The 25,211-nt window shown below is 43.7% G+C and overlaps 1 protein-coding gene across 2 annotated transcripts in view; it reads right to left on the bottom strand.

The window, feature by feature from the left end:
- MIPOL1 (mirror-image polydactyly 1) overlaps positions 1-25,211 on the bottom strand; it is a 458,494-nt gene that overhangs the window by 205,086 nt on the left and 228,197 nt on the right. For both annotated transcript variants that reach the window (XM_088471287.1, XM_088471288.1), the window contains 3 exons: positions 13,890-14,019; positions 11,763-11,796; positions 10,655-10,825 (listed from right to left, as the gene is read on the bottom strand). In XM_088471287.1, coding sequence (XP_088327413.1) covers positions 10,655-10,825; positions 11,763-11,796; positions 13,890-14,019 — 335 coding nt within the window. The remainder of the gene's footprint in view (positions 1-10,654; positions 10,826-11,762; positions 11,797-13,889; positions 14,020-25,211) is intronic.

Below are 25,211 nucleotides of genomic sequence, written 5' to 3'. Positions count from 1 at the left end.
CAATGGCATAAACAATCAATAAAATATAAAGGTTGAAACATACAGTACGGGGGAAGGGGGGATGGGACAGTGAGTTAATTATACAACTATGGGGGAGATGTATCATGCACTGTAAATAGTGGAGAATTCGACAAGTGGAGAAGTTGCCCCATAGTAACCAATCAGCCTTCTCTCTAGAATTTATCAAGTACTTTCTGTGAAATGATAGGTAGAAGCTGATTGGTTGATATAGGCAACTTATCCACTGTCTGATACATCTCTCCCTAAGTGAGTGGCAGTTAATCACAGTAGCACTGAATGACCCAGTGTCCCAGGAAGGGTGGACTGAAAAGACAAAAAAGTCACTGACTGAGTGCGAGCACAATGTAGACAGGTACAGCACACGGTGAGAAGCAAGAGGGTGCAGGGTCCTGCCTGTGAGAGCTTACAGTGTAGTCTATGTATGTATTTGTATAGTAATTTTTAGCTTAATTAATTAAGGTTTTTGGTTATTAAAAAACACAAGAAAACAAGTTCTGGAGAGGAAATTTATAGTATATGTCACAGTATTCTTAAGTGAGTCATCAATGGAGCCTTGCTGTCTGAAGTCAGATTATTCACATGCCTGTCTCACTTGAGGACCTTTACACCTGAAAAGCCTGGCAGGAAATGACTGCATAATTGCACTATAAGATGGAAATCCTTCAGCCAGTGTGCCAAGGCCAGCCTAGCCTGTGTGATTTTCACGGGATTCCACTATATCATGGCAGTGAGCACAAACATCAACACACTTTGGCAAAAGGAAACCTGGATTGAATTTTTTTCTCTTTCGAAGGACGAGTGTCAATATTTATCCGTCCTGTAGTAATTTGTTTTTTTATTCGTCTGAAAATATGTGCTTAGAAGGAGCATCAAATATTTGAGTTTATACCTCTGTATTTGTTGATACACTGACATGGTTTCGTTTGCATATTTGTATAGTCTTTTGCTGTGACAGATCCCGGCTGAGGACTGCAGGCTTGCAGCCTATCACAGGAGCGGTACCAGCACTGAGATGAAAGTGCTACTGACACAGGATTACAGCAAATAATTAACACAGGGTGGAATAAATTTTGCAGAGCAAAAAAAAAAAAAGACATTGCTACAAACTAAATCTGCAAAGGAATTGAGCTGAATTCCAATTGCAGATTCCAATTTCAATGTTGGTAATTCTCAGCAATAATCAGTAAACTTTCTGCAAAAATGTAAATCAGGTTTCCACCCTTCTTGGAATGAGACACATTTTTGTGTATGCTATACATGCCATTCTGTTTCAGACAGCTGCAGGAAGAGCCGTACCTAGACTTTTTGGTGCCCTGTGCCAGAGAGAGCATTGGCGCCCCCCCTCATTTTTTAAATAGGGACATAAGATAGTGCACCTGAAAAAGGGCCATGGCTTCATGGGGAAGGGCCAGAAAAGAAATAGGGGAGGCCAGGAGATGCTGGGGATAAAAGAAGAGGAAGTTAACAAGTGAGAATGATAATGAACAGGAAAATTGACAGGCCCAAACAGCGCTCCCTGCCCTGTGGTCGCACCACCCTAGCAGGTCCGCCAAGAGCCGTGGCGGGCCAGAGTAATAGGGGGCATGGCCTAATCGCGGGAGGCGTGGCCATGCCCCCTTCAGGGGAAAAAAATGATTTTCAGCGAGGGGTACGCTCTGAGCTCCCGCAGCCCGGCGCAAAGCCAGGGGGGGCGCGATCAGTGTGATAGCTCCCCCCCACAGGCATAGGAGACTGCTGTGGGCTGGGCTGCTGTGAGGGAGGGGAGGGGCATCGCTGAACCGGGCCCCAGCCGGGCCCCTCAGGAAGCACGGGCCTGGGTAATTTGTACCCGCTCCCCTCCCCTCCCGGCGCCCCTGCACCCTAGTTACGGTCCTGGCAGTAGGGATAGGATGGACACACACATGGCATTTATAGTGGACAATTCCAGACAATTTAGCCAGATACTGCACAGAGTGAGGCCGGACAAAGTCTTGTCCTATGATCAAAATGACATCTGACCTGATAAGATTTTCTATTCTGCCCAGTAAAACTTTATCAGAAAGTTAGCAACAATTTGCGGATGTTACAATCAATAGGACAAGGTAATAAATATATTGAGCATCAATGTACATTTACTTCATTATATGGTAGCCTCTTCACAATGTCACCCTTCCTAGAACTCCAGGAATGGACTGTTTTAATCTAGGGGTATGAAGATGGAGCATAGTGAGATAATGAGTAATCTTAGGGGTGGTACCTCTATATTTACACCTGACGTTGTGTTAATGTCTATGTAAGGACACTGCAGAAAGCACACCGAGCCCCGAATGGTTGATTCGGTCGATACAGTGGCGTCACAAGGGGGGGCACCAAGGTGCAGACTGACACCCCCCACAATGACAGGAGCCATGTGTTGCACTGTAGTAATAAGTGCAGCACCCGGCTCCTGACACTGTGAGGGAACCGGCACTGCAACACAAGGCAGTCAGCACCCCCTGCACCCCCCTCAGTCCCCAGTAATATTAAGAACGGGACCACAGGGTCCCGCAAGGCCATGCCCCTTATCACGAGGTCACGCCCCGCACCAGGTGACACCACGTGGAGGGACGACACTGGGTGGATAACACCTTATTAGATATGCCAAATATATCTTCAGTTCTTCCAACTGTTACACATTAGTTACAAAATAATCATAATAAATACACCAAGCTCACACAGCAGAGGCAGCGTGTTATTTAAGATACCTGCTGCATTGCAGAATCTCAACATCAGGCTCTCACTAATACTCCATTCTCTTGCTGCTATAGGTAGGGAGGGAATACATACGGGAGACTGGCAGTCGGAATGCCGGTGGTCAGAAGACCGACAACAGCATCCCGATGCTCAGAATCCCAAGGGGCTCGGTAAGTATCTTTAACCCTCTCCCCTTCACCCCCTAACCTCCCCTTCCTGCATCCTAACCCCCCACCTAACCCAAACACTCCCCATTAGTGCCTAAACCTAAGCATCTCCCCTTGGTACCTAAACCTAACCATCTCCCCTTGGTGCCTAAACTTAACCTTCGCCCCTTAGTGTCTAGCCCTCCCCGGTGGTGACTAAACCTAACCACCACGCAGCCTAAACCAAACCCGCCCGCTATACGTACGTTCGGGATGCTGGCTGCCGGGATTCCGGCATGGGCATCTCAAGTGATGTTGGTATTCAGACACCGGTAATCTGGCCACGGGTTGAGATGCCGGCGCAGGTATTTCATCCATCTTAATTGCAACCCGTAGAGAGTATTCTATATCAGCATTGCCAACAGTGGCAGCAGGCCAGTCAATTTCTATCAATACATCGGTGACAGCAGTGCTGAATTTCGAAGATGGCAAGGATGGTATATCCTGAGCAGCAGGAATTCCAAACATAAGGCTTTTGCTATTTTGATAGTTGGGTGGAGTGAGAGTGGGGAGGAGGGTTTAAACTTTACAATAGGTGAGTTTTTGTCCAACAACATAACAATTTCAGGGTAATTGAAGCCCCTGTGGCTGAATGTCATATCAACGGGTTAAGGGTTCAGAAGGAATCAGTATGATGCATGGCCGGCGGTTCAAATGCCGGCAGCGGCAGCCCGACAGAGGAGAAAATCCCGATCGTCCCCAGGTAAGTATAAACTAACCTAATTTAACCCCCTAACCCTAAACCTCCCTTAGGGGTGCCTAACCCTAATCCCCCCTCTAAGTGCCTAAACCTAACCCCCCCATCCCCACCGCCTACACCTAGGTCCCCAGGCAGGTGCCTAACCCTAAAATCCCCCCGGGGATGTGTAACCCTAACCCTCCCCCTAGCCTAACCCTAACCTCCTGGGGGGGGTGCCTAACCCTAAGTCCCCCCGGGAGCCCTAAACCTACCCCCCCCCCCGCGGGGCCGTCCCGATCGAAGGGATGCCGGGCGCCAGTCTCCCAGCATCGGTAAAATGACAGGCGTTTAGATTTAGACGCCCGTCTTTTAACCCTCGCTGGGATTTAGTAGTCTAGAAGCGGGCGGTGGCATTCCGTCTGCTGGCTTCATAAACGTATACTGTTCTGAAGTACCAGGTACTGTACAGTGAAGAAGAGAATCAAAGGGTACAGCGCTGTGGAATATGTGTGCACTACATAAATAACTGGTAATAAATAAATAAAAAGGGTACATTTATTTTAAAGTCACTTACCAGAAATAAACATTGGTCGGGTTGGGTACGGAATATCGGCGGTCAAAATCTCGACAGGGTTAGGATACCGACACCTGTCGGCAGGTATCCTAACCCTTTTCCTACCCCTAACCCTCCCCGGCTCCTAAACTTAACCCTCCCCCTCTAGTGCCTAACCTTAACCCTCCCCCTAAACCCGTTACTTAACTTCAGGATGCTGGCGCTGGGATTCTGACAGGTGTTATGATTCCGGCACAGGTATTCTAAGCGCCAGCATCCCATGTACTGGGATATTGACTGGATTCCCATTGACCATAGTAGTAATGTAGATAATGTGCAGGGAACTTGCCTCCTCTGCTTATTTCATGTTAGACATACGAGTAAAGAAAGGTACACATCTGAAATACGGAATTTATGATTTTTTGAGTGAAGAACAGATCTTGGGAACATCCAATATTGAGTGTGCAATATAAAGTGTAATTTATGCCTAAATTGTTCTTTATAGAGCTCTGGAAATATGTGTTGCTGTCTTTTTCTGTATTAAACTAATATCTAAGAAGCCGCCTGCTGAATACAGCTCAGAGTACAGTGCCGCTCTGTAGTGCTCACACACATCACTGACTACTGTCGGCCTAAACTGCTAGATTAACGGAATTTCTATGCAGCACTTTATAGCTTCAAGGTTTAGCACTCTCAAGCGATAAATGAATACAAACCAAAGTAGCTGGAGGTAGTATACATAAAACACCTTTCTGTTAGAGATGTGCACGGACCCCCGTGTTTTGGTTTTGTATCTGGAGTCATTTTCGTGTGTTGGTTTTGGATAAATTTATAAAAATCATTAAAAATCGATAAAAACAGCTAGAATGTCCGAATCCAAAATCCGAGTTTGGTTTTTAAATCTGAGTTCTGAATCGGCAACAGATCCGAACCGGGTCACAAAAGTGAATCCGAACCTTGACCCGGTTCTACTCGGAACCCCTAAATTCGGGTGTGTTCGGATTTCAGAAATCCAGACCCGCACATCTCTACTTTGTGTAGTATATTATGATTCTACACAAGACAAAAACCTTTGTAAATATACATAAGAGCGTGTATGCCACCGGAGAGACAAAATATGTAACTCCATTTCCAAAAAAGCAGAAGTCCCTAAAGCAGGGGTTCCCGACCATGGTCCTCAAGGCGCACTAACAGTCCAGGTTTTAAGGATAGTCATACTTGAGCACAGCTGACTTACTTAGTACAGATGTAGCCGCACTTATTTATCCCGCGATACGCTCACATCGCGGCATGGATGGCGCGACTAGTGTGTCCGCGTCTATGGACTTCAATGGGGAGAACACCGGCCGCGCCTAGTCGCAGCCCGGCGAGAGCTGCGCTATGCCGCAATGCATTTGCGCGTGCGAAAGCATCGCGGCAACGATGTAGATGGCTACATCTGTACCTTGGTTACTTTGACTTAACCATCTGTGCTCCAGCATGAATATCTCTAAAACAAGGACTGTTAGTGTGCCTTGAGGACCGAGGTTGGGAATCACTGCTCTAAATGGTGGGAGAAGTCACCTAGTAATGGTTGAGATCCTCTTGTTGGTTCACAACCATCGATCAGGTCCTTATAATAAATGGCTTTATGGCTTGGTTACACCAACTGTATCAACTGTTTTGGTCATTTTCAGTGGCTATCACCTATTATCGTCTCATTCCCACCATTGTGTTCTAAAATTTTATCTTGGTTTCTAAAATGTTGGCATGTGGCATGGCATATTTCTCAATAGGTTGTACTGGTAAAAGTGCAACACACAGTAAACATGATTAAAAAGCATTGCTAAAACACATCTGAAGCACATTTTCATGCATTTTTTGCCCATTTCACAATGCATGTGTGAACAAACACATAAGAGCAACAAAAACAAACAATTGTCATATAAAATGCAGAGATACAATGCATTGGCCTTTAGGGCTGTAACACTTCCTTGCACTTTTTGCCAAATAGCCACAAATGCCAATATTCTGCCTCACGCACGCTTTAAAATAGTTGTGGTTAGATGGTATTCTATGCTGATAAATGGCTTGATCTTTGGTTATTTCATGTTTTGTTCCAACCAAGTATGCATTGATTTGTAGCACATTAGTCAATTATTATTTTTTATTGTTATTGTTAAAAATTATCTCCTCAATTTGTGGGTCTAATTGTAACCCTAGATTTACACGATGAAAAACGAACTTTACACCACTGGGATGTGAAAATCCTGTGTACACAACAACTCCACCAAAGATTTGCACCAGTTACGTCTTTTTTTTATTTTTTTTGACAATTTTTGACTTTACAACTCCAGTTCACAGTTTTCCTTTAAACATTGTTGAAATGAAGTAGCAAACAATCAAGGTACGAAAAAAATGTGTTTGAATCAACATTGCTATAGTTTTGCCTGCGTAGCGGATAAATATTAGCAGTACTTCTAACTGGAATCTGATAAGTGATCAAAAAACAAAACAAAACCCTAACCACTTAGGCAAGGGTTGTGAATTTCAAGGTAGTCCAATCTGTGTTATTGGCGTGGTAGATATATTTAGGAAAGCCAATTAGACTATTTACAGGAGCTTAATTCTGCTACGCTGTGTGGAATTGCTCCTTTAACGACTTGCTACAGACTGATTCAGTAATTCTGCCTCCTTTTGACGACATTCAGCCTCATTTAAGCTGCCTTGCTACTGGAATTATGGAATTTGGCAGGGCCTACAGGAAGGCAAGTGAATGTTTATATTGCCTTAGAAAGGGAAATCAGTTAGCTGCTAGCTGGCAACCTTTCACTACAAATTCTAAGGTTGCTTTGTACCTGCAGGAGCATCTGTGACCCTATTTTAAAGCTCAGGAGAGCAACTGGGCCCTGTAAGCAGTGGAATAGGCATGTCAATCTGCAAACAGGAATAGGAGGCATACCTATGAATCATGGTTTAACCCTGTCATTGACAATGTTCTGATAAAAGCTTACTAATGCCAGGTAAAGAATATATATAGTTTAGTAGCTCAAGTGGTGACCTCTATGTGGGAAATCTAGTTAACTATCAGGGGAGATTATTCTCATTTTATCTGTAAGGTGTTAAAAAGACTCTGCAGCACCTGACAATTGCTCACTTTTTATGTACGATTTGTATTTTGTTTATTTTTGAGACTAAGGGCCTGATTCAGAGCCGCTCGTAAGCGGCCGCTCGTTCGCTCCAAGCGATGTTCGCACAACTGCGCATGCGTATGGGTTTTAGTACGCATGCGCGAACCAGTCAGTGCGGCCGAAAATCGTGTGCTCGCAAAATAGCGAATGCCTGCTAATTTGAGTGACAGGAGGAGGCGTTTGTGGGTGGTAACAGGGGAAGGTGCTTGAAAACGGGGAGTGGAGATCCGAACGCAGGCGTGCCAAACGGTCAAAATGGGCGTTTTAAGGGTGTGCATAATTAACAAAGCAGCGTCATCGACCACATCACTTGGTTGTCTTTTAGCCAGAACTGCTCGCATGATTGCGGTAGGAAAATCCTACCACAAGCACTGCGAGCAGTTCATTCGCCTTTCGATGTACTCGATTAATCTAATAAATAGCGGAGATGACGTAAAAAACGCCCCCTGGCCGCTCGCGTCATACAAAAAAACGTCCGCATGTTTTGTTTGCTCGTTCAGACATAGAGGCGTCAACAGACCGCAAAGAGGGAACGGTCAATTTAAATAGCCAGCCCCTTTTTCTGGACGAGCGAGCGCAAATAGCGTCCGGCTCTGAATCAGGCCCTAAGTACATAGTAGACTAAAGCTGGCTACACACTGGGTGATATATCGACCGTTCCATCGAATATCGCGAGCACGTCGGCAGGTGTGTACCCCCGATATCTCTGCGAACGATGTCGCTCACAGACATATAGCATCGGCTATTCTTATTGTGAGGGGTATGTCTTTAGTGTTTAAAGTGACTTATAATAAGTAAAGGCAGTCACAGAACTGATGCACCTTTCCATACATTTCACAAATCTGGGTGTTTACAGTCAGGCTAACTGCCAGGTCCTACCATCATTACCTATAACCTGTGCACAGATGCAACAGAGAGAGACTATGTTAAAGACATTCATGTTGTATAGGTCCCCATCTGGATGCGATCGCCTTGCAACAGAAAGAGAGCATTAGCAATCAGCCACCACACTTACCAACATACACAATAATAATGGTTTAAAGGTGTATTGAACCATTATCAGGAATGGTATTAATTTTGAGGCCACTCTCCCAGAGATATTAGACCAAGAGTGGCCAACCAGTCAGAGGCAAAGAGCCAAACAATATCTGTAGTCAAGCTAAAGACCCGATAGCTGCCAAAAGGCCACGCCCCATTTTTGTGACCACAGTGGCGGAACAGGAGCGTGGTGGGCCCAGGTGCAAATATATGCTATGGGCCCCCCACCTCCACCCCACCAAGCAAAAGAAGAACTGTTGACACTGGAGATTACAAATGTCATTAATCCATATTTTTATTAGCACTGTATTATTTTCCACCATTTTAGTGGTGTCACCTGGTGAGGTAACTCATGGTGTCACCCTACCCCCCCCCCCCCATGGTCCTCCTCCCTTATCAAACCAATCGGAGGGCCTGATTGCTGTTGAGATCGCAGCTTGCAGGTCTGCCTGCATAGAGACGCCCACTATCGCTTTCGCACATGGATAACACCTTGCGGGCCTGTGTATACATCGAGAACATCTAGTAACATTGGTCCCTTACACACGATTACAACTGGTCTGACCCTACTCATAAATTGGTAACCTCATCACACGCAGTGAGTACACAAGCTGCGTATGCCGTCGCAGTGGCTAATTTATGCAATGGCATTCAAACGGATCGGCACACCTTAGCTTTTCCCGACCACTCCCCCGCAGGGATGGGGGGGGGTTCCTCTAGCTGGTGTCAGTGAATGGACGGAGGCACTCTCATTTGAAATGTGGATTGTAGTATATAGGGGCCTTATAGAGCTTCCCTATTTTATGAAAAATAGAAAAAAATGAGTTTTGTACCAAGACTCGGTACAGATACTGTCCCTATTGTTAGTGTATAAAATACTTGTGGATCAAATCTTAGCAGATTAGGCAATAAAATAATAATTGTAATTTATTAAAATACGCGAGTGTCAAGGCCGCTTCAGGGCTGCAAGGCAGTGCGGCCGCTCGTGGGCTCCACCCGATAGGAGGACCATTAACCAGTGCTGACCACCAGCTGTAAGACCCGACCCAGCTCAAGCCAGGCTTAAGCTCTGCAACCCCAGTGATGTAGATAGGAGTCGCCAACAGGGCGGGATAGGGGGAGAGAGACAGTGACACTGGCTAGCTACACCTCCGCTAAGGAGGGGGGACACAGGGCGGATGCAGTCGCGTTCTGGCCATGTGGCTCTATGTATGATGTCGGGACCTGAGTCTATAAAGACTCAAGTTCCCAGCGTTCCAAAAGGAGAAGTCACTATAGCACTCCTTCTGTTATTCTACACAATATATATATATATATATATATATATATTAGGGATGTGCAGGCTCGGATAGGTTCGAGTTTGCACGTGGAGTTCGGATTTTTCCCTCCAAAAAAAACGAATTCAGAAAGAGGCAAAACGTCATCTTGCATGGACGAACATCATCATTCCTGGACAAAAGTCCAGGAATGATGATGTTCGTCCGTGCAAGATGACGCTTTGCCTCTTTCTGAGTTCGTTTTTTTTGGAGGGAAAAATACCATATTTGGGCCCCTTATGCAGTGCCCCCTAAAGTAGTGCCCCCTGTATTTGTGCTCCTTATGCAGTGCCCCTGTAGTTTTGCCCCTTTGTATTTGTGCCCCCTCTAGTTTTGCCCCATATGCAGTGCCCCCTGTATTTGTGCTCCTTATGCAGTGCCCCCTGTGGTTTTGCCCCTTTGTATTTGTGCCCCCTGTAGTTTTGCCCCATATGCAGTGCCCCCAGCCCAGTACTTACCTGCCCACGCTGGCTTTGGCTCTGGCTCCCGCTGCCTTTAACTAGATCCAGCAGGCGCCCAGGACAGGCTCCACACATTGCGGGTGACGTCATGACATCATCCGCGCCTTGCATCACTGGGAACGCTAGTCTCTGAAGCCATCAGAGGCTTCTTTAGCCTCTGACCGCTTCAGAGGCCAGTGTTCACAGTTCCAGTGGGGGGAGCCGCATCACAAAACCTAAAGAGCCGCGGGATGGTCACCCATGTATTAGACGAAATGTACGATAACAATTGGCACAGGCATACACAGCAAAAGAACAATCCACAAACTAAGTAACACAAATAAACACATGCGGAAATAATAATGTTAAACAAGTAGAAAACCCATAGTCTGCATTGTGGCTGATTATGGGAAGGTTTTATTTCCGGAATTTCAGAAGCACAAGACGGACACAAGCTGAGCTCTGATGTCAGATGAGTAACAGATACCAGTAATATTCACATCGCTGCAATATTCTTACCTGAGCACGGGCTGCATCTCGCTCTTGTATGACTGCGCCCATCTCCTCAGCGGTGATTTGTTCTCGTCTTTCCCGACTCCTCCTGATACGTTCTAAAATAAGTTCTCCATTCTGCTGAATGTCAGTGCCACCCTCGGCTTCCCCCAGTCTGCCCAGCAGTTCCTGCAGAGTCTGAAAGAAACAATCCTAAATTATGGCACACATAAAATAAATGTGCATTTTACATGTAGTGGGCAAGAAACTCAGTGGCTTTCCCCATCTTTGACTAAAAATCTGTACTCATATATATACACACACACAGTAATTGTAGTGGATATTTAGATGTGGTGGTATGGAAAATGTGAGTGGACAGAGTGGTGGTTTTATATATATATATATATTTATATTCAACTGTGTGTTAATTCAGGCAAAAAAGATTGATTTATAATCTGTATTTGTATTGGTAAAACCTCTATAGATAACTATGATAGATAGCTGCTAGCTTTAAACTAAAGCTGCATACACACACAACGATTTTTTGAACGATTATCGTTAACGATATCGTTTATCATTCAATCGTTGAAAAAATCGTTCACTTTCTGAGTTAAAACGATGAACGATTATCGTTCATGCGCGTTCACGTTTGTAGTTCAGTCAGATTGACCAACTGAACGATTTTCATTAAGGGAATATGCAAAAATCGTTTGTAGTTCAAAAAAAGCGGTCATTACACTTTAAAAAATCTGACAGAAAATCGTTCAGAAAATCGTTGTGTGTGTATGCAGCTTTAGTACTTAATGAATTCCAAATACAACATAATTTATTCCAAGCTAACTTGACTATTAAAATATCGTCCAGTGTCGATTTTACAAAAAAAAAAGGTAAAATAACAGACTTTAACTAGGACATTTTATACAAAGAAGCATGTGATAAGAAAAGAGTGTAGCTACATCTACATCATTTGTATAGTAAGTAGAAAAACAAATGAGCTGAGTGAGTGGTTGTGGCTTATTGACGCCATGTCCGTGTAGCGCCACCATCAGTGGTATTACTGCCTTAACATATTCAAACAAGGCCTAATCTAGAGACACAAAGAAAGAGTGTGGACTCTCTTTGGGAGGCTGCTTACCATGTCACCATCTTCAGGGTTAATATCTTCCAGCCTAGACAAGAGACAAGAGAGAGAAAAGGAGGATGAGAAGTCGTAAGGGTGAAAACACAAGAGGAGAGACAGAGAGAAGCGTTAAGTGGCCAACTACTTGCTCCTCAATTCAGAAGCAAAATGAATTCTTTTTCTAAATCTTTGGGAGTTGAAGTAATTTTGCAGCGAGTGTCTTCAGGGGACGCCCTGCACTCCCGACGAATTACGGCGCCAGCTGTTCTGCTGTATCTTTCAATAATGCCGAGCTCATCTCTCCTTGGCTGCAGCTTGTTAACTTATTAATGTTTACCGCAATATACGGCTACAGGGATCAGTTCTTCATATGTGCTGAGACGGTTTGGTAAAGCAGGATCTTCACGTGTTTTTATTGATCGTTTCACTTTTAATTATGGTTTTTCCCTTCCTTACTTTTTATTCCTACCATAAGAAGTGCGGGTAAATGATCTATATAAAGCACAGTGCTGATCCCCAGAAATATTACAGCACTCCTTCCAAAGACACAAGGTTGATGAAAGCGAACCTCTGTTAGTCACAGTTTAGTCACATAGGGGATTACAGACACAATATACTATATCATTTTTTTTTAGATAATAATTTTTTTAAATATATGTTTTGCTATGCTAATAAAATCACTACCGTATGTCCTACTGATCATCTCATTCAACAGTATTTTGGGGAATATTACAGTAGCTATTTTCATGATAATTTGGCCCCAGTAGACACTATTGTGTAGCAGTGTATGGAGAATAAACACTGAGAATAAACTGACGGGGAGATGCACTATGCCTTGGAAAGAGATAAAAGTGGATGGAGATACCAAACAGCTCCTAAGTGCCACATCACAGGCGGTGTTTGAAAAATTACAGGAGCTGATTGGTTGGTACTTTATCTCCGTCCACTCTCTCTCCGAGGCTTAGTACATAGACCCCTGAGTCTTAACTTCTTTTTAGAGAGCTAAAGTTGGGAAACCAATTGACCAACCCTAATAATGTACTTATTTCAATGACTTAAGTGCTCTCGATAAATTAAAAGAAAACAGCGATTTGAACAATGTTTTCCAAAGGCCATCACTTGTGCCTGAGTGGTCACTCCCCCTTGTGAGCACAACACCCAAACTATATATTAACAGGCAAAAATGTTCCACAGTGCAAAATGATTTATAAATAGAACAGGTTCCATAAACGAATAGGGGACTGCTCCTATCTATATGTGGCACTACAAGAACACTGAATTCCTATTTTTTTTTTTAATACTACATCATAAACGCTAATTATTTATATTATGCCCCAAAATATTTGGACCTGAAAATAACGAACATTTAGAATTTAGTGAAAAGGATGGTTTGTGAAATGAATAAATTTGATTTTATATATATATATATAATATATATATTCTATAATCTTACCATTTGCTTCGCCCTCCTTCATAGTTATATAATCTGTGAGCAATGAGTGACTTGTTGGTTATTTAGAAGTAGACAGCTTTGACATCATCACATCACTCCATTATTAATTAACAAGAATGCTGCAAGTCCTATATTGTAAGGAATGATACCGTCTGGCTTAGATAATAAGTATACAAAGCTCTATGCCCTTCTGTCGGTGTATTTGTTTGTGTGTGAGCTTCTTGGCCCCTGCACTGTCAATCTTTCAAGGCCAGTGTCTGAATGTTTATCTGACAGTGTCAGTGCTGGTACCATTGTGTATTTATGAGCCAGTCTAGGACATGCCTCTATGTTGGTATCAATGTTTCCACATGTTTTTAGACCTACATGTATGCACAGAGCTTGGATCTTAATACATTTCCTTATACTCGTTTTCCTTTGAGTGGCGTAAAATGTTGAGAAAATCAGTGTATTAACAAAAAAGAAAAAAAATGCATGAAAACATTACTGCCTGGTACAAATGCATTTTGATCAGAAGTAGCCCAAAGTTGGTAAGTTATGTTGGGTCTTGTGACTCCACAGTAATACAATTGGTTCAGAAAGAACAAAAAGTTCTCCTTCGTTCTGTAATGTACAGTCAACTAGACAAACACTTTTTTGAAGTGGATTTATGTGGGGTTGGGAGGGCTCGGCCTAACGATGGCTCTTACTCTCTGAGGAACAGCTGGAGTTGCTGGACACGGATCAGGGCCTCATCCCGCTCTTGGTTTGCCAGTCTAAGTCGAGCCATGACAGCCTCATCTCGATCGCGTTGAGCACAATATACTTCTTCCACCAGTGCTGCAAACAATATAAGAAGTTAATCATAATTGACCTCTATGTTACATATACTGAATAAATCTGTCCAAAATATGTACTTATCTCACAAGACACTGAAAGCATAGTTTGGTCACTTATAGTATCACATGACTACTGCAGTTCCCACCATACTGCCCCCTCCCCCTACAATCCACTTTGCTCTGCCAGTCCTTATTTATTTGCCTTGATGTTTTACAGAATCCAGTTTAAATACTTCTACATGCAAAAGTCATTAACAACACAGCCCCAACATACAGTATAGATGTATCCTCACTCGTCTTTCCTGCAGTGGAGTTAAACAGCCCCTCTTGGCGCGCATGGTATTGCAGGGCCCTGCTAGCATCGGTGCCCTTTTTTGCAGTAAATGTGTCTAAGTTTATTAATGCGATTTGATATGTGACACTTGTATCTCTTAGTCTCTCAATCAGCAGGCAAAGTGCTACGATGCCTCGGCCACAGCTTTTTTCTACACCACGTTCCGTTTACAGTCTCAGTCGCACACAGATATACACACATGTAAGTGTCGCATATCAAAATTATCAGCACAGTCTGCTGGTGGTTCCTAGTCGCATTTTGTAAAAAAAAAAAAAAAAAGCAAAAAACGCGCCCGACGAGTTGCATGGGACCTAACAGCCAGGGCCGTTTCTAGGGGCGGGCGACCCGTGCAATCGCACGGGGCGCTCCACCCTGTCACTGATCTCAAAATACGCGGCCAACGTCCAATCACCGCCTCCCTACTCTCGTCATGGGTGGCACTGTCACATGACAGGAAGCCGCTCTTCCCGCTCGGCGTTCACAGCAGCCGCACTGACACTCTGGGCGCCGGCTAAGAGGGAGAGACCTCCGTCCTCCGCTCCACCACTCCCCCCGGGTCGCAGCCGGACTCTGAGTCCTGAAGGAGGGCCCGCTTCCCTGCCCTGTCTGGCTTCTGCCTCCGCTCCGTCTGCTGCCGCCTCAGATTGACTCCCGCGGCGGGCGCGGCCGCCGCCTCATTCAGGTCTCAGCGCCCTATACAGTGACTGAGTCACATGGTGGTAGCAGGGGCCCCGGCTGTCGACCGCTCCCATCTGCCGCAGTGCCGCACTCCGGAGTCCGGACTGGCTGGCCTGGGACAAGCAGCTTCACCAGGTAAGGTAACCTCCGCGAAGGGGGAGGGGGTGTAGGCTGCTTGTGTGTGCGCACTATCAGTCGGGGGGGGGGGGTGCAGGCTGTCTGCAAAATCACACAACAGAGGTTTTAGTGAAAATATTATAATGGGGGGGGGGGGCGCATTTTGAATGCTCGCACTGGGAGCCAAATTGGCCAGAAACTGCCCTGCTAACAGCTCACTCACGCCAGGCATAGCGCGCTGCATGGTATATTGAGGCTAGATGAGCAAGGAGACATCTGTATATCTCTGCACATGAATATATCACAAAAATGTATTTCCCTGCTCTGTCTCTCCCTCACTACTGCCTCCAATTCACAGTTACAGGACTGTCTCTTGCTGTACCCCTAACCTCCTAATGCTTACGTGTTCCTTTAAACCAGGGGTGGGGAACCTTTTTTCTGCCAATGGCCATTTTGATATATATAAAATTATTCCTGGGCCCGATGCAGGCCACGCCCCTCGTTGTGATGTCACACAGGGCCACAATCGCCGGTGATAACAGCAATGGCCGGAGCATTCTGAGGCTGTAAGAGCAGCGGTGTAACCGTCTGAAGCATCCTAAGGATGCTCCAGGCGGCACTGATTCTGGCTGCATGGTGTCATTCTAGGCACCCTGGTAGCCAGATGAGGCTAGCAGAAAATAGCTCAGAGGGCCAGACCAAATGATTCCGGGGGCCTTATACGGCCCCCGGGCCTAAGGTTCCCCATCCCTGCCTTAAACTATGTTGGCTCAAGACTAATGACAATATCTGGATAACAGGAAAAATGCATGGCTAGAAGAACAGATCATTGCTACAGATGTGTCCTCATACACCTATCTTCAATACGCCGTGCGGCATGAGATGCCTGGCGCCAGTGAGCTACACTGAGCTGCGTCTTTTTCACCCAGACGTGACAAACCGATTCATGAGAGTGCGCTAACCAATCCGATATGCAACACTTATATCTGTGTGTAACTGAGTCTGTATACAAAGCATAATGGAACCTGGCGTGGAAAAGAGCTGCGGCCATTGCATTGTATCAGATTTACAGATACACAGATATACAAGGGCCACATATCACATTAATCAGTGCGGTTTTGTCTCATCGCATTGCGACTAATAGGGGTATTCAATTTGGAGCGAAAATTTCGTCATTTTTGCCGATTTCAATTATCCCCGTATTCAATTTCAAAGACTTTTCGCAGGTTCGAAAAGTCTTTGAAAAAAATGGGGGATAACTTTTCACCACTGAATAGGTGGCGAAAAAAAGTGCAGAATTGGGGTTTAGGGGTGCAGGCTTAAAAAAAATAGCCTGCAACCCTGGGAATGTCATTTAAAAATAAACTGTGTAAAAAAAAAAATTTATAAAAAAATTAGGGACACCCCAAAAAAATTATTTAAAAATTGGGGTAAAAAAAAAATTGGAAAAAAAGTGTTTAAAAATAGGGAAATAGGTTCAGGGCTATTCTGCAAGTATGCGGCAGGTGTATTCTAGAATAGGCTATTAGCGGCAGGTGCATTTTGCAGAATTTTTTTTAAATTACTTTAGGGACTTTAAAATATGCTAGTACCCATATTCATGTACCCCAAATTTCAATGTTAGAAAAAAACACCTGCCGCGGCTATTTAAAACCCCGACTTTCATTTGCAGGCTAAAACGTGGGTACCCATAGTGATCCCCCATGTTTTGACAGCTTTAGAGGGGGTCCTACAATTTATTCCAGGTAAATCCCGTTTTTTTTCGCCGATCCTATTTCGCCGGCTCCCATTTTCATAGCTTTTTATTTGAATACGGGGATAAAGTGGGCGCGCGCCCGATACTTTATCCCAGGAAAATCAGCAATGTGGAGCGAAAAGCACGGACTTTCCATCCAATTGAATACCCCTGTAAGTCGCATTTTCGGGTGAAAAAGATACTCAACGCAAGCTGAGCCGCGCAGGACCTGGTGCGCTGAGAAGGGCTGTTTGGCATGACTGTAGCATTATACTGATGACACATCTGTAGGTTGGGATCTTGGTTCTAATAGGGTGTAATACTGAGGATACCATGGTCTCTTGGAACATAAGTAGCAGCAATCCCCTATCATAGAGGTAAAGAGGAATCTAACTGACTAGAGCAGAGGTTCCCAAACGCAGTCCTCAAGGTTCCCCAACAGTTCAGGATTCAGAGATATCCATGGTTGAGCACAGGTGGTGAAATCAAATTGATTGAGGTACTAATTAAGTCAGCTGTGCTCAACCATGGATATCTCTAAAACTTGAACTGTTGGGGAGCCTTGAAGACCGTGTTTTTGGAACCTCTGGACTAGAGTGACATGCCCAAAAATGGACTTCTGTCTTAATACGCTCAGTGTAAATAATAAAAACAATATTATTGTGATATGGCATGTACCTGTCCAAGCCATGTCAAAACAGAAATATTTAATGCCATTTACTATACAGTAGCATCCCTATACTTAAAGCAAATGTCTCACTAGGTCATTTAGGTGAGAGCAGTCCTACGACTTGCCAGACCAGTTATTTGTAAAGGAGCATATGCGGGCACAGGTGTATTTATAATGAGTGCAAGCTGTGCGGCGCACATGGGCCATGCTGTGAATGCTTATCGGCTCCCACGAGCATTCAAATGGAAGATCGACTGCGCTTTAGGTATTTGTACTGCTGATGTCCATAATAAATACATTTTTATTATTATATTTTTAGTTATAAGGCACCACAAGAGTTCTGTAGCTGCCATACAAGTAGATAAAACTAACAAGAAATACAAGTACAGGCTAATACAGACAGTATATAAGTTCACAGAGATAAATAATTAAGTGAGTATTTAGCATAATTGTGTAGAGAAGACAAAAGGGGACAGGGCCCTGCTCATATGAGCTTACACTCTATAGGGGGGTGAGGGTGGGCACAATCAGGGGTGTATCTAGTGATCCAAACACCCCTGGCAATGTAATGGACTGGCGCCCCCCACCCCCCCTATGCAGTGCCCTCTATAGTAATCCCCCAGTAGTAATCCCCCCCAATGCTGCATTGCCCCTAGTAGTAGCCCCTTTATACAGTGCCCCCAGTAGTGGCCCCCCTATACAGTGCCCCCAGTACTAGTCCCCCCATACAGTGCCCCCCAGTAGTAGACCCCAGTAGTAGTCCCCCCCTATACAGTGCCCCCAGTAGTAGTCCCCCCTATATAGTGCCCCCAGTAGTGGTCACCCCCCTAAATTGCCCCCAATATTGGCCACCCCTATACAGTGCCCCCAGTAGTGGCCACCCACCCCCTAAATTGCCCCCAGTAGTGGCCACCCCTATACAGTGCTCCCAGTAGCGGCCACCCCCATAAATTGCCCCCAGTAGTGGCCACTCCTATACAGTGCCCCCAGTAATGGGCACCCCCCCATAAAGTGCCCCCAGTAGCGGCCACCCCCTATTTCAGTGCCACCCCTGTAGTGCCAGGCTTACACACACACACACAAAGAACAAAAAAAAAAATTCAACTTACCTGATCCTCGCACCTGACGCGACTGCCGCTGTCTGCTCTGAGTCCCGCCCGCTCTTCTCCTGCATGGGAGAGACGTCATGACGTATGACGTCTCTCCCATCACATGCTGCGGGGGGAGCCGGCACACAGGGCTCATTAGTGAGCTCCAGCTGGCTCCCTCCATGGACGATGCAGCAGCAAATGAGAGTCTGTCTGACTCTCATTAGCTGGCTGCTATTATAAACACACGGCCGCCGCTGGCGGCTGTGTGTTTGTAAATGGTGTAGGGCAGACTGCTATTCACTGTGGTCTGCCCTACACTTGTGGGGCCGAGGGACTTGTCCACCCCTTGGCTACGGGTGGCGCTGCCGGACGGCGCCCCCCCTTTGGTCGGCGCCCCTGGCGAGTGCCATCCTGGCCAATGGGTAGATACGCCCCTGGGCACAATGGGGGAACAGGGCACAGACTGTAGTTATGATGCAAACTCCTCTATTATATAAACAATAAACAACTTTAGGAGCTATACAGCCAAAGGCTTCACCATACTTGTATCGGGAAGCATCACAAAAGTCCATTGTAGAAACATTCACAGAACTTTAAGGTCTTTTATAAAAAGATCCCTATGGGCCTAACAAACCGATGCGAGAAGATTGTAATGCTAAATGCAGCTGCATATGAAATGACGTTCACACATCAAACTTGATTTAATAAGCGACTGAACAAGGCTGGGAATGAAGAGGGCAACCTGTCTGAGGCTATACTGCCAACGCAATTATTCCATCACTTGGCAAAGTCTAACTGTAGTGTTAGCTTATGACACAATCTTCTCTGTAGTGTAATTGGTAAAAAAAATATTGGAAGCTACATAGCCCAAAGTAATGTAGAGTACCTGCGAGATCTGTTACACAGGGTACTCCGTTCCAGAATCTTTGTAATCTATACAACTACAGTAGCCAGATATAGGTTGATAAGCTAAGTACAACAGTTTTATTACAAACACAGCACACTGCCACAAACCAATACAAACCTTAACACAATCAAGCTAATTAGAACAATGCAAATACAACTGCGTCATCCCAGATTTATTTCTCTTTCTTTGACTTGCCATATATTTCAATATTTGCACAGTGAAGGTTCAGAGCAGTAACATTACATTCACAAATATTATTACCCGCTGTGTAAACCAGCGAGGAAAATCCTCCCTCCGTCCATGTGGAAGGGGAGATGTTTACCATTATATTTGGATAATTCCATTTTTAAACAAGCTTATCAAATATCCGGTAATTCTTAGTCAAATGAGACACTCTGCCGAACATTTCTTTATTTTAGGTTTTTTTAAGCAAATACTACAACTTTGTTTAGGGACCTAATTGTTATATAATGTAAGTAGAAAGTAAATGATGGAAGTGGAGGAGGAAGGGAGAATGTATAAACTACGTAACTGTATGTGTGCTTACACTACTACTATCCATGTATGAACAAGCTATCAGTGGCTGTTTATTATTTCTTTTCTTCCTCACTTGTAGTTTGTGTTAAGGCCCCCAAACATCTGAAGGGGGATTGCGCGATTCAGCCATGGGATCGGAAACGCGATGGGACCGGCGGCCATCGATGTTCCGCGATCCGTTGCAAGATCGGCAAAATTCTACATGTTGAATTTCACCGATCTACCAATCATGATCATTTTTTGATGGTGATTGGCATATCTGTGACATCCAACATGTTGGATTTCAGTGATCCTGCGATGCCGGGTTGCAGGATCGCAACATCGCAGCAATCCATCGCTGATGTATGGGGGCCTTTACTGTACCGGGCTCTACAACAAAAAACACCCCTAACAGATTCAGAACTGCTTTAAATGTTGGAACCTTATCTGTCCTCCTTAAGAGGAGAACTATAATCAAACTAATGAGAGAAAAATTAACAATCTTATTTTAAAGCTATACACACACTGATATGGTCAGGGGCTTTTAATTAAATTAACCAAAATAACATATCCTAAAAATAACATTGCCAGCAATTATTAAAAATATATCTGTGTTGATGATAGTGAAAACGGAATGTTCCCTCCTACTGCACACCCTGTAACTAGTGATGTGGGGGCGTGACCAGTGTGGTGTGGGTGTGGCCTGTGCTGTAGTCCCCTCCATTTCTGACTGCAGAGCAGGACCATAGGGGGCAGCTATGCTGTCAGATTTAGCAAGCTGTAAAAAAGCAAAGCCTATGGGCTACTGTACACCATTTTTTTTGGAGAGTGATCCTCCATCTGCCCCTGATGACACATGCACAGGCCAACAGACATGCATGTGCAAGTAAGCGCACAGACGAAGCTTGTGTCCCAGCAAGAGATTATTCCTAAATTCGTGTGATAATTTTCACTTTCAAATTTAGGCAAAATTATCATATTCCATTATCATTTAAAATGTGGGATATGATAAATCAACCCCAAGCGACAATAGTTAAACAGTCATGGCATGTCACTGGCAATTATAGATACATGTTATGTTGTCTATAACACCATACACCAGTGATTCTCAACCTCGGTACTCAAGGCACACTCTGACTATTTCACACACTCCGGTTTTCAGCCTGGTGTACAATCTAGTACATGCAGGAATTCAGCGGGCTCTTTCACACGGCACGACCACGGCACGGTTGCCGTGTTATAGTCGGAAAAAACTACTATGCAGGACGGTGCCGTGCCATGGCCGTGCCATCCCTGCATGCCAGTAGTGTGAAGGAAACAATATTGCCTTTCACACACACTGGCTTCTGCCGGCCGGGCTTGTGCAGCAGCTGCTGCTGCACATGCCCAATAGGATAAATAAATAAATGCGGCTCAAAGCCGCTGCTTGTGCAAGGCACAGAGTGCCTGAAAAGCCCCGGCCAGCTACCGCCCGGTTCTTGCCTGGCCGGCCAGAACCAGAGTGTGTGAAATAGCTCTAACAGTCCTGGTTTTAGTGATATCCATGATTGTGTACAGATGGGTAAATCAAAATAATGGGGGCACTAATTAAATCACTTGTGCTGAAGTATGGCTATCCCTAAAACCTGGACTGTTAGTGTGCCTTGAGGACTGTGGTTGGGAACCCCTGCCCTACACTATAAACACTATAACCAGGTCTCCCACACCCTAGCTTTTATATATATATATATATATATATATATACACATATATATATATATATATATATATATATACACACACACACGTTATTTATAATATGCAAGGTCTGTTGAAAATATTTATACAGTATGTGCATATGTATATATATATATACACATACATACAAATCCAACATATAAATACATTAATATCCCCTCCAGATCCAACATATTATAATTATAAAAAAGCTGACTAGAATTTAGATTATCTACCTCATTCTAAACTCCCTCAGGTGACAGATCTCAGTCAGTCACGAGGAGGCCGGCTTTATGAACACCTATTGAAGTTTTCATTTTATATATTTAGTCTCCTGTGCTCATAACATCAATTGTTTTTTATTTCTGAATCATGTATTGTATTTTATTGAGTGTACATTAAGGCCAGTTTTTAACTATTTATAAGCACTTTGCACTTCACAAACTACACTTATTGTACCTATACAGACTAAAGGGTCATTGTTAGAGCTTTTTGAAACACGCACAGGCTCAGCAGTCCGTACTATTTGTTTGTTGTATACTTTGTATAATAAATTGTTATTGTTACTCTTATAGTTTTATATGATTTATGTAGCACCTTAATGAAACATATGTATCTTTTGTAATGTATTGGTTTTTACTATCTATATACATCAGTCGCTAAGACCTTATACACTTACACACACATTATATACCGCACACATTGGGGCTGGATGCAATTCGACAACTTACCACCTCTAATACACATTACATAGGTCCACCTATCGATTATTTGCTTTTATTAATCGATGTGATTCTCCATAAAAATTACTTTGTTTTTGATAATACTTTCTTTTTACAACGCCATGGCACTGCGATGGGGTCTAATATGGCCCCATCGTATGCTAATATCTTCATGCACGTGTTTGAAAAACGACATATCATGTCACACCCATTGGCTCGTTGTATCTCATTTTTTGTGAAATACATCGATGATATCTTCTTGGTTTGGACAGATAGTCAAGAGCAGCTACTAGTGTTTTTTGATTACTTAAACAGCGTCAGTGATGATATTAAATTTACATTAAACTTTAGCAACAAATTAATTAATTATCTAGATGTCACAGTTGACATCTCATCTGGTCAATTTGTTACTACTGTCTACACTAAGACAACCGATAAGAATACCCTGTTGGCTGCCGACAGTTTTCATCCAGCACCGTTAAAGAGGGGACTACCATATTCCCAGATAATACGAGTTACAAGAATCATCTCTGATCGATCTCATTTATCTGAAGCACTAATTAACATGGGGAAAAAATTTTCATCACGTGGATATGACAAAACTGACATCCAAGAGGCAATTGACAAATGTCTTAAACTCGACAGAAAGGAATTGTTGAATAAAAAAATCAACAAATGTGAAAGCTGAGAGATTTATTTTTTCGAGTACCGTTTCTACCGGGTCACATATTGTTAAACGTGCATTTAAAGAACATTGGCATATCATCCAAACGGACCCTATTTTGGGTAAATTGAGCCAGGATTTGCCATTATTCTGCTACAAACGCAGTAATAATATTCAAGATGAAATTACATCTTCTGATATTGGATTAAAGACCCAACAGAACTGGTTAACCTTAAAGACAGGCTCTTTCCGTTGTGGGGGTTGCATCAACTGTCGTTTCATGCTCACAGGCGAAAAATTTTGTGATCCTTTGCCTGGACGCGTTTTTGACATTAAATATCGCTTGACTTGTGAAAGCAAATATGTTGTCTATGCCATCATCTGTCCATGTAAACAGGTTTACATTGGTAAGACTATAAGAATGCTAAAGGAGCGTATTGACCTTCATAGATCTTCTATCAAGAAAGCTTTTGTAGTCTGTGACACTAATACTCCTCCAGTTGCTAGACACTTTGTAACGCGAGGACACAATTTATTTGATTTCAAAGTGATCCCCATTGATCACATTGCTCCTCTCAAACGTGGTGGTAATCGTGAAAAACTATTGCTTCAAAAAGAAGCACGTTGGATTTTTAACTTGAACTGTCTGGCACCAACAGGGTTGAATGAGGAATTTAACTTGACATGTTTTTTGTAACATCACTTTATAAGATTATTGTTTATTTGTTGTTTTCACTTGATTGTTTTCTTTTTTCTGGCTTTATGTGATGTTTTGTGGTAGATCTATATATTCATATATTTTCATCTGTATGTTTATTGGTGTTTTCTGTCTGATCACTTTACTCACCTGCCTTTTGGATTTTCCTAATATTGGTTATGATCCTATTAACATTCTTTGGTTGTATATACCTGTTATATTATTAAACAGCGGCCGCTACTTCTGGCTGCTGGAATGCATATGCTCTACAATGCTTAAACAGCGGCCGCTATTTCCGGCTGCTGGAACGCATGTGTCCCATAATGCTGCACGTGACACGCATACGTCACTTCCGGATCTTCCGGATGACGCAATGACTCTGCCACGGGACGGCTGGGATGTCCGTAGACAGGTGAGTCTTGTTTTCCGACTGAGTGCACTGATTAGGCAGGCTTTCAGCCCTATTTATTCTGGTGGTCTTTGGGGTTACATGTGCAGTCTTATCGTGTGCCTTGTGACTTTGTGCCCCGTGACGAAGGTGCTGTTGTGCACCGAAACGGCCGTCGGGCCATCTCCGCACCACCATGGCTTCATACCAGTTTCTGTAATGTATTATTTTTCATGCACTATATGCACTTTCTAATATGTGACCTAAAGGTACTCAATGAAGCCATAACATATGCCTAATACATTTTTTCTACCTTCATTATATATTGCGTGCTGGTTTTTCCTTCTCCGAGATACATTGCTATATATATATACATACATACAAACACATGTATGTATATTACACACACATGTATATATATATATATATATCTATATATACATACATTTTACACACACACACGTACATACATACACAGATGCCAGACATTGCACCCACCTCTGGTTATGCAGACTTTTATACTTTTCTCACAAAAACTTGTAGTGCCCGGCTGCAGACGTGCCAATTCAGTTGCCAATGGAGGGGGTGAGAGGTGGAAGGGCAGTCCTTTAAACTAGGGATGGCCATCAACCATTGATGATTCAAAATCATTGATGGTTTATGGCCGATGTGGAATGTTTTTGACATCGATGGGGAAGAACATCTGGTTTCCCACCATCGATGTTAAATCATAACCGAATGTTTTTTATTTATTTTTTTACCAAGTGCCGAGACATGGAGCATAGCTCCGCCCCCCCGGCACCCACAAAGCCTCACCCATGTTCTGATTGGCCTACCGGCCAGTCAGTCAAAAGACAGGGATGACCATTGGTTAGTGAAACCATCGATGTCATCCAGTGGATAATTTGTAACCATTGATGGTTTTTTGCTATTTTAACATCAATTGTAACCATCAATG

This window comes from Taudactylus pleione, unplaced genomic scaffold, assembly GCF_031769625.1.
Source record: "Taudactylus pleione unplaced genomic scaffold, aTauple2 ptg000113l, whole genome shotgun sequence".
NCBI classification, from domain to species: domain Eukaryota; kingdom Metazoa; phylum Chordata; class Amphibia; order Anura; family Myobatrachidae; genus Taudactylus; species Taudactylus pleione.
The sequence above is the reverse complement of the archived record's forward strand: the minus strand, read 5'-3'. Positions and strand labels throughout refer to the sequence as shown.